At 38.9% G+C, this 15,322-nt stretch overlaps 1 protein-coding gene across 4 annotated transcripts in view; it reads left to right on the top strand.

Annotated features, from left to right (window-relative positions):
* sbno2b (strawberry notch homolog 2b) overlaps positions 1-14,566 on the top strand; it is a 65,010-nt gene extending 50,444 nt beyond the window's left edge. For all 4 annotated transcript variants that reach the window (XM_030131954.1, XM_030131955.1, XM_030131956.1 and 1 more), the window contains 14 exons: positions 262-383; positions 475-606; positions 730-865; positions 2,716-2,828; positions 4,498-4,569; positions 4,661-4,769; positions 4,883-4,954; positions 5,112-5,255; positions 5,506-5,600; positions 6,288-6,380; positions 8,809-8,940; positions 9,279-9,355; positions 9,677-9,867; positions 10,577-14,566. In XM_030131954.1, coding sequence (XP_029987814.1) covers positions 262-383; positions 475-606; positions 730-865; positions 2,716-2,828; positions 4,498-4,569; positions 4,661-4,769; positions 4,883-4,954; positions 5,112-5,255; positions 5,506-5,600; positions 6,288-6,380; positions 8,809-8,940; positions 9,279-9,355; positions 9,677-9,867; positions 10,577-11,790 — 2,702 coding nt within the window. In that variant the 3' untranslated portion in view covers positions 11,791-14,566. The remainder of the gene's footprint in view (positions 1-261; positions 384-474; positions 607-729; positions 866-2,715; positions 2,829-4,497; positions 4,570-4,660; positions 4,770-4,882; positions 4,955-5,111; positions 5,256-5,505; positions 5,601-6,287; positions 6,381-8,808; positions 8,941-9,278; positions 9,356-9,676; positions 9,868-10,576) is intronic.
* Positions 14,567-15,322: the final 756 nt, after the last annotated feature.

The raw sequence follows: 15,322 nt of genomic DNA on the forward strand, positions 1-15,322 counted from the left end.
CTGCAGGAAACACACTGTTCATATTTTCCTTTTTTTTCTTCATTTATATATTTCATATTTTTGCTCAAAATGTGAAATTTCAGTTACAGAAACACAGTTATTGTGGTGAGGTGAGATGATTAGCTAAAGGAAAGGGTTTTTAACCTGAGCACAGACTGACTCTGCTTGAATCTACCTTCTGCTTAGAAGTCTCTGGTGCCTTGTTATTTTTGTGACTGTGTCCTGCATGTAGTTAATTTTTCGTCTGTTTAATATTCACAGCCAGGATAGAGGAGATGAAGCAAGGCCTCCTCAACAAAATATCGGAGCTGGGAAAAGAACTACCTCTCAATACTTTGGACGAGCTCATTGATAAGTTGGGAGGACCAGATAAAGTATCAGAGGTATGAGCCGTAGACATTATAAGTATCTAATGCTATTAAATGACGGTGTTAAGATTTTTCATTCACTGTGAATATGGTTATATCTCTGTAGATGACTGGGCGTAAGGGTCGTGTGGTGCGACGGCCAGACGGCATCGTTCGTTATGAGTCACGAGCTGAGCAGGGACTCACCATTGACCACATCAACATCAAAGAGAAAGACCGCTTCATGGGTGGAGAAAAGGTCCGATTACCAATCAAATAGTTTTCACGACCTCGATGGATAGTCTCTAAAAGGGACATAATGCTTTATAAACACTGCTCATTATGCCTCCACCTGTAATTCAACCCTCTTTCCATTCTCCAGCTGGTGGCTATCATATCTGAGGCAGCAAGCTCTGGGATTTCCCTGCAAGCAGACAAGCGGATTAAGAACCAGAGGCGGAGAGTCCACATGACCCTGGAGCTGCCTTGGAGCGCAGACAGAGCCATCCAGCAGTTTGGTAAGTCAGATGAAGTTAGTCTTACCCTGAGGTCGGGCAAAAATATCACCAAACACCAGTCATACACAACTTTTTCCGTATTGATCAGCATCGGTATTTGTCGTGATATATAATTTGGGAATGCTGATTTAAAGAGTATCCTGGTAATACTAGAAAGCTGAAGAAAAAGATTTATTTGCCAAACTTTAGAATATTGAAATTTTTGCCCATTTTCATCCTATTAATAAAATGATAGATGTAGGTCTATATATATTTAAACACAGACAAATCAGAAAAGATGTGATAATTCATGGCCATCCCAGTGTCAGTTTCTGAACTTGTGATTTGTGCATCAATGCAATATTACATCTGTTGGTGCCCATGTGTTTTACAAAACAACACAGATTTCAGATTTTATTTGGGGCAGTGAATGCATTCCCATTTCTGTTTCTGTAACAGCAAATGTTTCTGTGTTCCCACTTATTCTAGTCTGTAGGTTTGACCTTTCATTCTGAACACCGGTGTATTATTAAATCTATTGTTTACTATTTGCTAATTGTTTTGCTGCAATTTGTATAACATCCTGCATCCATTAGCCTTTTTATTATCTGCAGCCTACCTTTGTGTCAGTCTGTGGGCTGCACACCCACAGTAGAAATTATTTCCTCAGAAATCAAGAGACTCAGATTCCACAGATGTCTACAAAACACTTCTACAGAAAAAAGCATAGAGAGTCTTCTGTTTATTTCATCCTCTAAAGACTGCAAAGTGGAATATCTCCAATCCCATGGGTGTAATGATATGATTTTCCTCCGTTATTTAATGATGCACATGCTGTCATCCTATAACAAATAATCAGCTTTTTTTGTGCATTCAGTAATTTTAAAATATTTTATTTTAATCTGGTTGTTTAAGCCAGTAAAGTCTAAAAGAAACAGTATGAAAACATGCAGATCAGAATTACAAAAATAATTTTATTGTTCATACTTTCATGATCATATACTCTTAATTAGGGATGTAACGATATGAAAATTTCATATCACAGTTATTGTGACCAAAATTATCACGGTTATCATTATTATCGCGGTATTGTTGAAATTGTGCTCAGAATGTTCAAAACGTATTTATACACACACTGAAATAATTTAACCAAGTTGTACTAAAAAAAAATCAATAAATAAAATAAAATAATTGGCACAATGTACCTTCTGTTGCAGAAACATTCAAATATTAACCCTTAGTGGTCTAAGCCTATTTTGTCCGTTTTTCAGTCCTTTTGATTTTGCCTTTATATACTATATAAACAAAGGTTTACTATAGCCATGTTTGGTGTCTTTTTTTTCAGCACAACTTCATCAATATCATCTGGCTATTATTTTTTTCACTTTAACCTACTTTATAAACATAAAAGGACAAAACCACAAAAAAATATCTAAAATCCGATTTGAAAAATGTATATAATTTATTGCATAAATAACACAAAGATGCTTAACGAACCTTTTCAGAGACTTTAAAAGTGAATATTGGTTCCAAATATTAGGTATAGAAAATTAAAATTGTAATAAATTAAAACTATGCTCAAATATTTGACATAAAACCAGATCTTTACAGAGGGTTTTTTCCCCTAAAAGTGCGGTAATCAAACACGGTTATCATGATAATTAGAATTTAAACGGTAATACTAACCGTCTGCAATTTTACCGCAGTTTATCGTTATACTGGTAATCGTTACATCCCTACTCTTAATGTCAGACCTTGGGAAATATTTGGACATATTTTCATTTCTTAGAGTGGATTTAAGTGTACACACTAGCGATGTGAGGATCACTTTCATTCTGATTGTGTTATCTTTTGTCATGGTATTTGTTTAGGTCGCACCCATCGGTCCAATCAGGTTACAGCGCCGGAGTACATCTTCCTCATCTCCGAGTTGGCAGGAGAAAGGCGGTTCGCCTCCATCGTTGCTAAAAGACTCGAAAGCCTGGTAAATACCAGACCATTACACATGTTCACTGGGCCATGTGTTATTCTTTTGCACACTTTGATTCACCCCATTTCCATTTGTGTTTTAATTGAGTGAGGTCTTTCTCATGGGAGATATTCCTATTCATCTTGTTTTCTTATGGAGCGTGAGAAGAATTGTTTCACTGTAAACAGAGATGCTCTGTGTTTTGTGTTTATTGATTGCTGTGCTCTCGGTTGCCATCGACTGAGTCATTTACTTCATCCCCTTGCCCTCACCCTGTGTCCTTCCTGTTTTCTGTGGCACTCCCCACATGTATTCTAAAGCCAGTCTACATGGGCTCTTTTATTTTGGCTTACTTCACGTTATATCAGCTTTTTCTTTTTCCACAAAACCTCAAGAGATGCTGGGTCTTTCCCGTCTCCAGCTCAATAATGGAAAACTGACTAAGCTGAAATAAAAAAAAAAGAAGAAAAGAAAAAAGCAAAGGTCCTTGTCTGGATAATTTATATAATCCACAGCTATTTTCCATAATTATCAATGCAGCTCAGCACACTAACAGTCATTTATTACCATAGTGACACAGCGTGACAGTTCTTTTGGGAAAAAAAACAGCAAGGAGTGTGCAAGGGGATGGTGATTCCAGGAAGTCATTTGTGTGTTTGCCAGGCCTGTTCGGTAAATCTGTGTTGAGAATAGGTCACATCACGTCTGCCTGTCTGAACCCGATACAACACAACTGCACACACACCCACACATACACAACCACTCCAAGTAGATGGCTGAATACTTTTGTAAGTAGCTGATGAGCACTGACGTAAAATCCCTTTGTTTTGGTGTCTCGGGGCATTTGTTGTGTGGGCAGGACCAACAGCTGGATACATGGATGGTGTGTTCTACAATTTTCTTTCATCTCCACACGTTTTGTTTCTGGAGGAAGGAGACTGTAGAAGTGTTAAAAGACAGGCTACATTCTAATTTAAAGCACTGATGAAATTGTTGTTTCTTTGAGTCCACTTTAGCCTTTTCATTTAATCCTACTGTTGCTTAAAAACCTTCTAATATTTCTAGCAGGCAGTTGAAAAAGTTCTCTAAAACTGCTTAATTTCACCCCTTTTCTCTGGTATCTCAGACAGGACCAGATGGAACTGTAATATTATCTGAGCGTGTGTCACAGTGTTATATCTGTTCATGAAAACCAAAACTGAAACTGGCAGTACAAATACATCTGAACCAAGATAAGAAATGAAAACTTTCAAAAGCAAGAAATGAAAATTAAATTGAAACAAAATCAGCTGCAGTTTTGTTTTGACTTGATGCATCACGATGCAAGTGTTTTTTCATTATTTGTGACCTTTAATTGTTTCCAGTTTATATGTCATGCATTTTTTTCATCCTTTTGTTTTCAGCTGCTCTAAATTCGGGCTTTCCTCATCATACCTGAAAAAGACTAACACTAAAACTGACTAAAAACTGAAACAGGACTTGTCAGTTCGTCAAAATAAAACTCAAAGTACACATGCAAACTAAAATTGAAATCCAAAGCTAAAAGAAAGAAGAAACGAAAGAAAAATTAAGGCTGATGAAAAGCATTACACAAACATTATCAGCTATTTTGTGTTTATAGCACTCAAAATACTACAACTACACAAAATAATAATTGTGTTTCTGTTGTTAATCCACTTTTCAGGGTGCTTTAACACATGGAGACAGAAGAGCCACTGAATCCAGAGATCTGAGCAAATACAATTTTGAGAACAAGGTAGGCACCACTTTAAATACTGTATATCTTTAAGTGATAAAATATACGTAAAAATGGGCCGTATCAATTGCATTTCCCCATTTTCTTTCAGTATGGTACAAAGGCTCTAGATAAAATCACCAAAGCAATTCTTGGCCACATAGAGAACAAGGTTCCCCCTCCCAAAGGCTACCCAGGGGGTGAGGCTATGTTCTTCAGAGGTATGTCTAAGTGTGTGAACTTTGGATGTCTGTCAGCACCTGTCAGAAGATAAAAATAAGTTCAGCAGGATACTTCAGTGCACCTACTCATTTTTTTTTTTTCTTTATTCCAGACATGAAACTCGGAATGATGGATGTGGGCATCTTTTGCAGAGAGCCTCGCTTTGGGATCAGCACTGAGAAAGGTACACAAGGCATGCAAGCAGATTGTCTACTATTATATATAGACTGAATGTGTCGACTGGGCTCTCTGTCTTCAGATCGAACTCAGCTGTGTGTCGCTGTCAACACGGAATTAGCTGCATTAACTGTTCTGTTCTCGGTTTTGTTTTTTCATCACAGACTGCAGCATCACCAAGTTCCTAAATCGCATCCTGGGCCTCGAGGTCCATAAGCAAAACTATCTCTTCCAGTACTTCACTGACAACTTTGACTACCTGATTGAGAAGGACAAGAAGGAGGGAAAATATGACATGGGAATCTTGGGTAAGGCGGTGAATATAACTTGTTCGCCCAAAATTTCCATTTATATTGGTATTGTAATGGTGACAACAGGATGATTTCTGACAGCATAGACAACTAGAGTGTTGAACACATTTGATAATGTTTTAAGTCTGTGACACACGTGCTATTCTTTTATTCAGTTTCTCATAACTTTGAATGATTGGTGCTCTAATAATTTTAACAAAGTTAATTTCTGAATGTCATTAATTCTGGTTACACTGTGTCCTGACAGACCTTGCCCCAGGTAACGATGAGATCTATGAGGAGAAGCAGGAAACGTTCTTGACAGTTGGAAACCCTCAAGATGGACAGGTTGTTCTTTATAAGGTAGGCACAAAATAACCTCATAGCAAGTTTATCTCTCAGTGTCACAACTGCTTAAAGTCTGACAAAATATAATTATTGGTTTGTATCGTGTGTCAATGTGTAATATCCAGCCCTGGGTTTCCAACAGCCAAAATAAGAAGTGTTGACACATGTCCATGTCACAGAGGTTGTAACAAAACACGCATGGATATAAATTTCCTAAGGTTTTCTTGAAGAGGCTTGCACACACAGCTTTATCCGCACAGTCTGTTTTACATAACCTGTACTCCCAGTAGTAACCTGGGAGTTTTGATTGATGTCACTTTGCATAGCAGTATCACTGTGATCATACAGGCTTAGCCCGGGGCTGCTCAGCCTATGTAGACACTAGTGGGAGGTGGGAACAGGATAATTACTGCTATCTCCTGCTTTTAGCTGTCGGCTGCAGGGTAACCTACATTTGACATTTCCAACTTGGCAGCTAACCTGAGCACTGCACAGCTAAGACCAGTTTGGCAAGTGTGGAGTGAGAGTGTTAAGTCTGACTGTGGTTGTTAAAGTTCTTTTTTTGCGACTTAAACACAGTATGTAACACTAAGTAAATGTGTGTTGTGTTTTGATACAAGAGTCAAGGCTTGAGGCCAGCTGTGTGTGGTTAGTTCCCCTTGAGGACCTCTGCTTTACTCTCTATTGTTTCTGCCTCTTTAGATCAGTGTGGACAGAGGTATGCCCTGGGATGAGGCCTACAATAGATCCCTAAAGCTCAGTGGTCGTGATGAAGGATTCTACCTGTCCCAGAAGGTGAGTCTGTGTTAGAAAACGTCACCTGAACCCTGACTGTCTGGGGACACTTCACAAATTGGATTTGACACATTTACATTTTCACAAAGTTTCAATTCATTTTAATCTCCAGTGTACATCTGTGTTCACGTTTAACATACTCAGGGTCATATTTGAGCTATATACTGCGTGTGTTCCTCACATCTGTCAAAATGAAACTCCAAGATCAGATAGACCCATTTCTAGACCATTAATCTTCAAGACTGGGGTGAGCCACAAGTGGGTTGCTGTAGATTTTGTCTGGGTGAATGGTGATTTTGTCTTAACACACAAATGACTTTTAACTCGATGTAAAAATATACTTCCTTTTGTCCTTTACTAAGTATAAGATGTGTAAACTTTTTTAGTGATGACAAAAAAACACAGTAACAGACTGTTGATTTCAACGCATGTAATGCAGGGGTGTCCAACATAATTTTTTCTACATTAGAACAGAGAGAAATATTTGGATTATTAGTTTATAAGTAGGGCTGTGTGATAAAACGATAACGATATATATTGCAATGTAACTTTTCCTCGAAAGAAATGTCAGACGTGCTCAATACAATTTCGATAGAATTCATTCGTCCATGTTTTGACAGACATAAGAACAGCCAATCATAATTAAGTAGCACCGCACCAAACCAATCACGCTAGAGCCATGTCAAGTTAGGTTGACGCACACAGCACAGGCGTACGAGCAGCCGCAGCACACACGCTAATGTTTGGGCTGCAGCAGGAGGTAATGAGAGTTCCTTCTGGAGAAAATTTGAGCGAGAACTCGGGGAAAAAAATAGTTACTGAAAAGTAGGGTGCGGCATAGAACCTGGGAGTCGGACGTTCAAAGCGTGTTAACTTTCACTTTCAGTTTACACCAGTTATGGCAGTTATGGAATGCACCCCCATGTGTATACCCCGGGCATTGTTTCGTGAAGATAGTCTGTTTTGTTTGTGTTCTCTTTTAAAGCTTGAAAGCTTTTGTTTGCTAGTCAGACTTTTAGTTTAGTTTTAAAAACAGTTGCAGAAAAAATTATTAGACCACCCTTGTTTTCTTCAATTTCTTGTTCATTTTAATGCCTGGTACAACTAAAGGCACATTTGTTTGGACAAATATAATGATAACAACAAAAATATCTCATAAGAGTTTAATTTCAGAGCTGATGTCTACCCATTTTCCATGGTTTTCTTGATTATAACCAAAATTACTTCAGTTCTTACGTCAACATGTTTTCTTTTTTGTCTGCTTTAGTCACAGGATACACACAGGAGTTAGTACACCATTGCATAACCATTGTTTTTGATGACTTTTGATGGTCTAATATTTTTTTTTATGTACCTGTTTTATTTATCTGAAACAGTTGTTTAATGTTCTTCAGCACATCTGTCATGTTCAACCTTTGACAGAAAATAAATCATATTTAAATCAAAAATAACCTTTTGTCTTCACAACTAACTTACGAGTAATGGGAAATTTAAACTTGGCAAAAATAGTGATTTGATTTATATCGTTATTCATATCGATATCATCTGATGTGAAAAAAATTATCGTGATATTTTTCCATATTGCCCGGCTCTGTTTATAGGTATTGTTATTATTTTACTGGTCTGACCCACTTCAGATCATGTTATGCTGAACATGACCCCTGAACTTTAAAAGACCCATTCCTCGACCAATCTGGTGTCTAATCTGGCCCTTCGGTGCAAAAATTACACTGAATATATGAACAGTCAGGGGTGTCAAACTGGTTTTAGTTCAGGGGTCACATACAGACCAATGTGATCTCAAGTGAAATAATAGTATAATAACCTGTAAATAATGACAACTCTAAATTTTGTTCTTGGTTCAATGTAAAAAAAAAAAAAAAGTTAAATTATATTGGAACATACTTTCATTTACAAACTATCCTTTCACAATAAAATATGAACAACCTGAAATGCCTTAAGAAAAATAAGTGTAATTTTAACAATATTCTGCCTGTTACTCTATGTTTTGTGCATTTGTAGATTGACTGTTATCTGTGATTTTCATAATGTAATTTTAATTTTTTACACAAAAAAAGAGAGAAATGTGGATTATTATTTTATAGGTGATGCTATTTTTTTACTGGTCTGACCCACTTGAGATCACCCCTGATGTAATGTGTGTGTTTTCAATTATGTGCTTAAAATTAAGTTGTGATTTATCAAATATACCTTCCAAATGTCTGGCTTACCTAGACAAGATCCTATAGGTAATGAAAGTGGCAGTGAAATGGTCAGGAACATTCATTTACCTCCTAGAGTTTAAAGAAAAGGCCTGTTGTGAATTGGGTCATGGTGATTTGTCATTTTTAAAAAGTGGGTCCCTGGGAAAAGCAGGTTTAGGACACACCACTCGGTAACAGTCACACTCCTTGCTGTCTCTTCACAGCTGCGAGGCAACAATCCCTGTGTGCTGCTGGCTGAGCAAGGACGAGGCAAAAACTTTATTGTCTACAAGCCCAACATCGGCAAGCAGACCCACCCTGAGAGCCTGGACAATCTGCAGCAACGTTACCGAAAGGTGATGGTTTGGTTGATTTTAGTCTATTTTTCACAGACTGCTGTAAAAAGGGATATTTTCTAATTCAAGATCAAGCTGGACATTCACTGATGAAGTATTTTCATTCCTGCCAGTTCTCTTTGAATTGTTTAGCATATATATGTATAGAGTCTGCTGCCCCCTTGTGGATATTAAAAAGCACTGAACAGGAAGCATTGCTCAAGACGCATGATGTGGCAATAGTTAGACTTCTTTCCTCAATAAAAACAAGAGCCTGATCTGTGCAACACATGCTGATTTCATTATTTGTTTCATCAAATTGTGATTTTGACTTTAATGATTTCAATGTTATGTTACAGGTGAGCCCAGAGGAGGCCAGGGACAGCTGGGAGAAGCAGTTCGTCTTCTCATTCAAGAAGTGCAGCCATGCCAACTGGTAAGCACAAGTCCATCACCCCTCCATAGGATTAATGGCTTATTGCATCCAATCAGGCTGGTACAGAGTGGTTTAAGGTCAGATGCCATTCCCAAGGATTTACAGATCACCTGAGAACCAATCATGAAGAAATAACCTCCAGGTCTCACATGCAACCAGATGACTACTCAGCTGTAATTGAATAATAGCATGACAAGAATACGCTCAAGAGCACTGACGTTTTATTAAGTCTGCATAACTTTTCATTGATGTTTATTTTCATCAGTTTAGATGTAGGGAACTTTAAATATATGATCGTTTTTTATTTGTTTGTCTTCAAAGGAACGGGAAGTGTAAGAAAATTGAAGAGGGCCAGGAGTGTCTGCAGGGCATGCGACTGCGCCAGTACCACATGCTGTGTGGTGCTCTGTTGCGTGTGTGGAAGCGTGTATCTGACGTAGTGTCTGACATCACCAGCTCCAGTATCCTGCAGATCGTCCGCCTTAAAACAAAACAACATAACAAACAAGTTGGTTAGTGTCCTACCTCAGTCTAAACTGACATTACATTGAACTTGAAATACATGATGGAAGTCAGAGCATTCACTCTGATTAGTTTTCCTCCCTGCATATTTCACATATATATGAAAAAACACACAGTAAAAATGTATTTTTACATATGATGCAGCAAACATCATGATCACATGCTTCCTGCCATATGTCACATTATTAGGTGTGAACATCAGAACAGGACATACCTGCCAGTGTAATGTCGCATTCTTTTGTTTGTCGTGTTTTAGTTTGGTTTGAATTATGAATTAAACACACACACACATAAAAGTCACAATAGTCTCAATAGTCTCACTTATAAATATATCTCTGGGGGAATAACTGTGTTGATCATACAGTAATAAAAGTACAAGATGAAATCAATATGGAACTAATAGCCACTACAGCAGTAGTACACCTAGTTAATTCTACTCTTGAAGATACTTTTATTTAATATAGTTATGTGACTTCAGAACCGTGGATTTACTGCTTAGATGGAGTCTGCTGCTCCTTGGGCAAGACAACACTCAAATTAGATCATTTAGAACTTCATATCTTTCATATTGCTTTGCTAATCTTCATGTGGACTAGGTCTGAACTAAAAAAAAAAGAAAAAGGCTTAAAAAGTCTCAGTTTGTAAAATCCTGCTGAAATACATGAGTGTTAATGTCGGCGTACGTCTCATGTTTCTCAGGTATCAAGATCCCAGAGAACTGTGTGGCCCGTGTGCGTGAGGAGCTGCTGTTAATGGATGAGGAGGTGAAGAGGAGGCGCAAAGAGAAGGAGCAGCAGGCTTTGGAGCATCGTCTGGCTGAAGAACGCATGCGTAAAATGGAGCAGGAGAACAAACACCTCCTAGCAAATCTGTTCAGCCAGAAGCCCATGCTTAACCAGTCCCTCGCCCAGTCGCTGGCCCAGAGTCAGATCCTCAAACAGAAACTGAACCAAAACCCTCTACAAAGGACGCAGCCCCAGAACCTCTCACAGCTCCAGAGGATGCAAGCCCAAACCCAGGTGACTTTACAGCAGCCTGCGCAGAACCTAGCCCTGCTGACTTTACAGAGAAATTCAAGTCAAAGCCAGCAAAAGCCCCACAACAGCTGGCCCAACAACCCCTCCACCACCACAAACCAGGGCTCCCTGCCTAACACAGTCAGCCTTAGCTCCACATTCACCCCATTCTACCCTCAGTCCTTTGCAGCCACGTTCCCACAGTTAAAGAACCCCTCTCTTCCACTCCATCGGACCACACTGTCTCCTAATTTGTCTTCCAAGAATCCGCTGGATGAGATCTTGGACCTGACTGTGAGCTCGCCGTCCCCCTCTCCGGACACCACAGAGGGCGGGCTGAGTCTGGACAGTCTGACGGGACACGCGGCGTTTAATGACGACTTCAACCTGGAGTCTTTGATCTCGCAGAGCGCTCCGAGCACCCAGCACACTGCACAAATCCAGCAGCCTCTTCTACAGCAGCACCTGCAGGCCACGCAGCAGAACCACACCCTGTTGGCCAACAACCACCACCAGGACCTACTAGATCTATTTGACCTTCCCATGGCCACCCAGTTGCCCACCCAGCAAGCCAGCCCTTCATCCTCCTCCACCTCCTCCTCCTCTTCCTCCAACTCATCCACCTCGTCTGTGTCTCACGGCCTCCTGCCCTCGTCCAGCCTCATCTCCACATCCTCCTCCTCGTCTCTCTTCGCCAGCCCTTCCTCCTCCTCGCCTCTGTTTTCCAGCTCCTCCTCTCACTTCTCTCCCCCGTTTCTCCTCCCACAAACAGACTCTCTATCTTTACCCAATGGCCACTGCAGTTCTGGCACTCTTGACGTCCGCGAGGCTCTGAACAGCATACTACAGGCCGGACCGGACCGCAAGTCCGTCATTCATTACCGGCAGCAGGACTGATACCCTCAGCAGCAACAGCTCCTCTGGACCTTTTAGTTCTGTGTTTTAGTTTAGTCTTCTAAAGCAGATTCTGTCTTGTTCGCTGCTGTTTATGACCGCACCCCCAGACCTACTTAGACCCCATCTTTACCCCCCTCCCCCTCAGGGCCTATAGTCACATCACTGCCTGTCCTGCGCTCGGCTTACCCTTCTCTTCATCCACCTGTAGCGTTTCTACACCAAAGTGTGTCCTCCACAGAGAAAGGCAGCTGTTAAAAAAAACAAAAGAAAAAAAAACTTGTGATGACTGTATTTTATCAAACAGAAGAGCTGTCGAAACAGAAGCTCATTCATTGAGGTAATCTTTGTGTGGAAATGTTTAAATAAACCTCCTGATGCTGGTTTTGGAAGGCAGGATGATTGGTGACGATGCTGGAAGCTCTAAACGCCTTCCACCAGTGAAAACCACATCTTTCGACTTTACTGTTACTTTGCTTCATGGCCGTTTGTCTTGACTTTTACAAGGCTGTATGCAAGGCTTATTGTATGTGAAACTACAGTTTTGATAAAAGATAGGGTTCAACTGGAAGGCTGGAGAAAAAAAATAGAAAATATTTAGCTGATTAGCCATGAAATGCCTCACTGTTCATTTCTTCTACATGCTCCTTCTTGTTTCTCTCCCTGATTTTATGAACACTAGCGTGAGGAAAAGGGAGAGGAAGAGCAGTCTGCTGTTGCAAACAGTGCCTTTGGAAAAATTTATTAATGCAGTCTTTAAAAATCCATGTAGCCTAATGTATAGATTTGTATTCTGAGCATTGGTTTAACTTTAATTTAATATGGTATATTTGTATTTAACGTTTAGCCCCCTCAGTCGTCGTGTGTGTTACACTATGTTGGTGGTGGGTTTCAGGAAGAAGTCCCCACTACGTGATGTATGTGCTTGTATGATAGTCTGTGGAGATGCAGCTGAACAGAGAGCAGCGAACTCATCCTTTATCTGTGTCTTTTTCTGTCCCTGCTCACGAGACAATGTGCTACAAGTCAGCATGGCACGGATGTTTGTAAGGACAACTCAGCAGAGCAGCATGGGTAAAAACTGTGTCCAAAAAGTTATCGCCCTCTTTTTTTTCTTTTTTTTTCATAAAGCTGACAATGTTTTGTCTCCTGACTCCTGGTTTGATTTAGTTTTGGATTTCTCAGGAATGTCTAGAGTACTTTGCTGTTGTTCTTCGAGTTGTTTGACCAACGTCGATATGGAAATTTATCAGTGGAATTTTAATCTGAACAGTTTTACGTCGTATTGAGGTCTGAAAAGAAAGTAAACAGTGGCGTTAACCATAACATGAGGTGGATGATAGCAGTAAAACGCAGGTAATTTCCTCCTGAACGCTGGAATTAAGAAGGAATACAGGTAATTTGTCATTATGTAAGACTGTACATACTCAAAAACCTGTGAGATCTGGCCACGTTTGTGTGAAAATGATGCACTGTACTTACTTTGTGATGGAATTCCTGGTTAAGTTCAAGTGATCAAAAAGCAATAAATCCATATTCAACATTTGTTATGAAACAGTAATGCCTAAGAATTGTTTACGCTCAAGAGGCAAAGTTTTGTGGTTACCTTTGCATGGTATGATTTTGATTCTTCTTCTACCTGTTTTGCTTCATAGTGTTTTAGTTCAACAGGTTCTTAAACGCGTGCAACCTTTGTATAGTCAGTTTTCACGAGATGAGCGCGACGCGTTCTTGATGTTTTAGTCATTGTTATTCTAAAAGTTATTGTTATTTATATTTAAGGGATATTTAGATTTAGATATGTTATCCTGCTTATTAGAATAGTTATCAAAATGTATGGTCAGGGAAGTTTCTAGTTTTCAAGATTACTATAAAACAAATTTTATTATAACCTGCCACCAAATAAGATTGCACTGTTCTGTACTGCTGTACAGTGTCTGGATTTATTTCTGCTCATTTCAGTTTTGCTTTTTGGCGAGTAGAATTGTTTCTCCAACTTGTAGACCTTTGTCAGGCCTTGGGTTTGCAGAGAGATACCAAAGTATTCCACAGACACCCCTAAAGTTACTGGCTCTATGATATCAGACCTTTTATCAATCTCAGGAAAAAAACCTACAAGAGGCGTAACGGTGGGGCGTTCGCAGAAATATAGAATTTCCCCCTCTTAACAGTGGTGAAACTAACCAATACATGTATTCTTTTTTTTTTCTTAACTCTGTGCTGTGACTTGCTGTATTTATGTTATGGACTTAATGTGATGGGTTTGTCTTTTGTCCTTGTGAAAATGTCAGTGATTCTAAATGTTTATGCCTTCTTAGGGCAAAGATCAAAGGCTGTTTCTTTTTTAAGGAACATTATTTTCTGTGGACAGTTTTATTTTTTATCTGTGTTGCAGTCGTTGGACATTTAATTCATGTTAAAGCTGACAGATGTAAGAGTCAATTCACACCTGGGTTATACTAAAATGTGCAATTGATCTGTCCAAGCCTTGACCCCGTCCCCTCGCTGGGACAGACGTTTTGGATTCGACTGTCTCACCCACAGTAGCTCAGATTGATGATGTTTTTGGAACTATTATTGTTATTATTTGAGTATTGCATGTTTTCCTTTTACACTCATATTTTGCTTTTAATATTCCTCATCAGGCACATTCCAAGACATCTGTCTGCAAAAGATTTGCCTTAGTTTCTTATGCTTTTTTTTTTTAATAAATCAAGCTTTATGCATTGGAGGGATACGGACCGCATTTTTAGGAAGAAATAGCTTTTTTTTTTTTTTTTTTTTTTTTTTTTTTTTTTAAGAATCCTTTGTTAGTGTAGTTAGGCCTTTATCATTGTATTATCATTTTGCACTAAGAATGGCATAATCAAGTTACTGTTCTCTTGTTGGATATGATTGAGCATTGCAAGCTTGTTGTGTTTCTGATTTTCAGTGCATTGCTATGTGTATACTGTAACCATCTTTCTTGTTTCTCCACCGTTTGCATATTATATAAATGTTATCACTTTCAAATAATTTATTGCTAACAAAAAATGAAACAAAAAACATGCTACTGATTGTATGTATTTTTAAACAAAGCCTATTTTTTCTGTAAAAAAAAGAAACTGTGTTCAGCACTTTTATTCTGGGTTGTGCTTTTGTTTTCTATATATTTATAATTTAGATTGAAATGTATATATTGTAAAATTTGTGCCTTTCGACTAATTCTTTAAAAAGGTTTTCTACTCATTAAAGGAAGGACTATATGGAATTGCAATCTTAACTTTGTAAACAAATAAAAACTTGAAGATTGCTGAAACTGAGTCTCATTTGTTTATTTGGAGTTTCCCTTTCTTTGTTGCCTGCATCGAAAGAAAAACTTGCCCCTGACCCGGGAGGTATGTTGTATAATTTAAACTGACACCGTATGTGGCATCTGTGTTTTATCAAAGCAGGAAACATAAAGCTGAGTGGTTGAACATCTGGTCTGGAAAAAATATTGAGGATTTCTCACTGATAAATGAAAACACCTACAAGAAAGAGACCCTTAGGCTTC

Source organism: Sphaeramia orbicularis, chromosome 4, assembly GCF_902148855.1.
Source record: "Sphaeramia orbicularis chromosome 4, fSphaOr1.1, whole genome shotgun sequence".
Taxonomy (NCBI): domain Eukaryota; kingdom Metazoa; phylum Chordata; class Actinopteri; order Kurtiformes; family Apogonidae; genus Sphaeramia; species Sphaeramia orbicularis.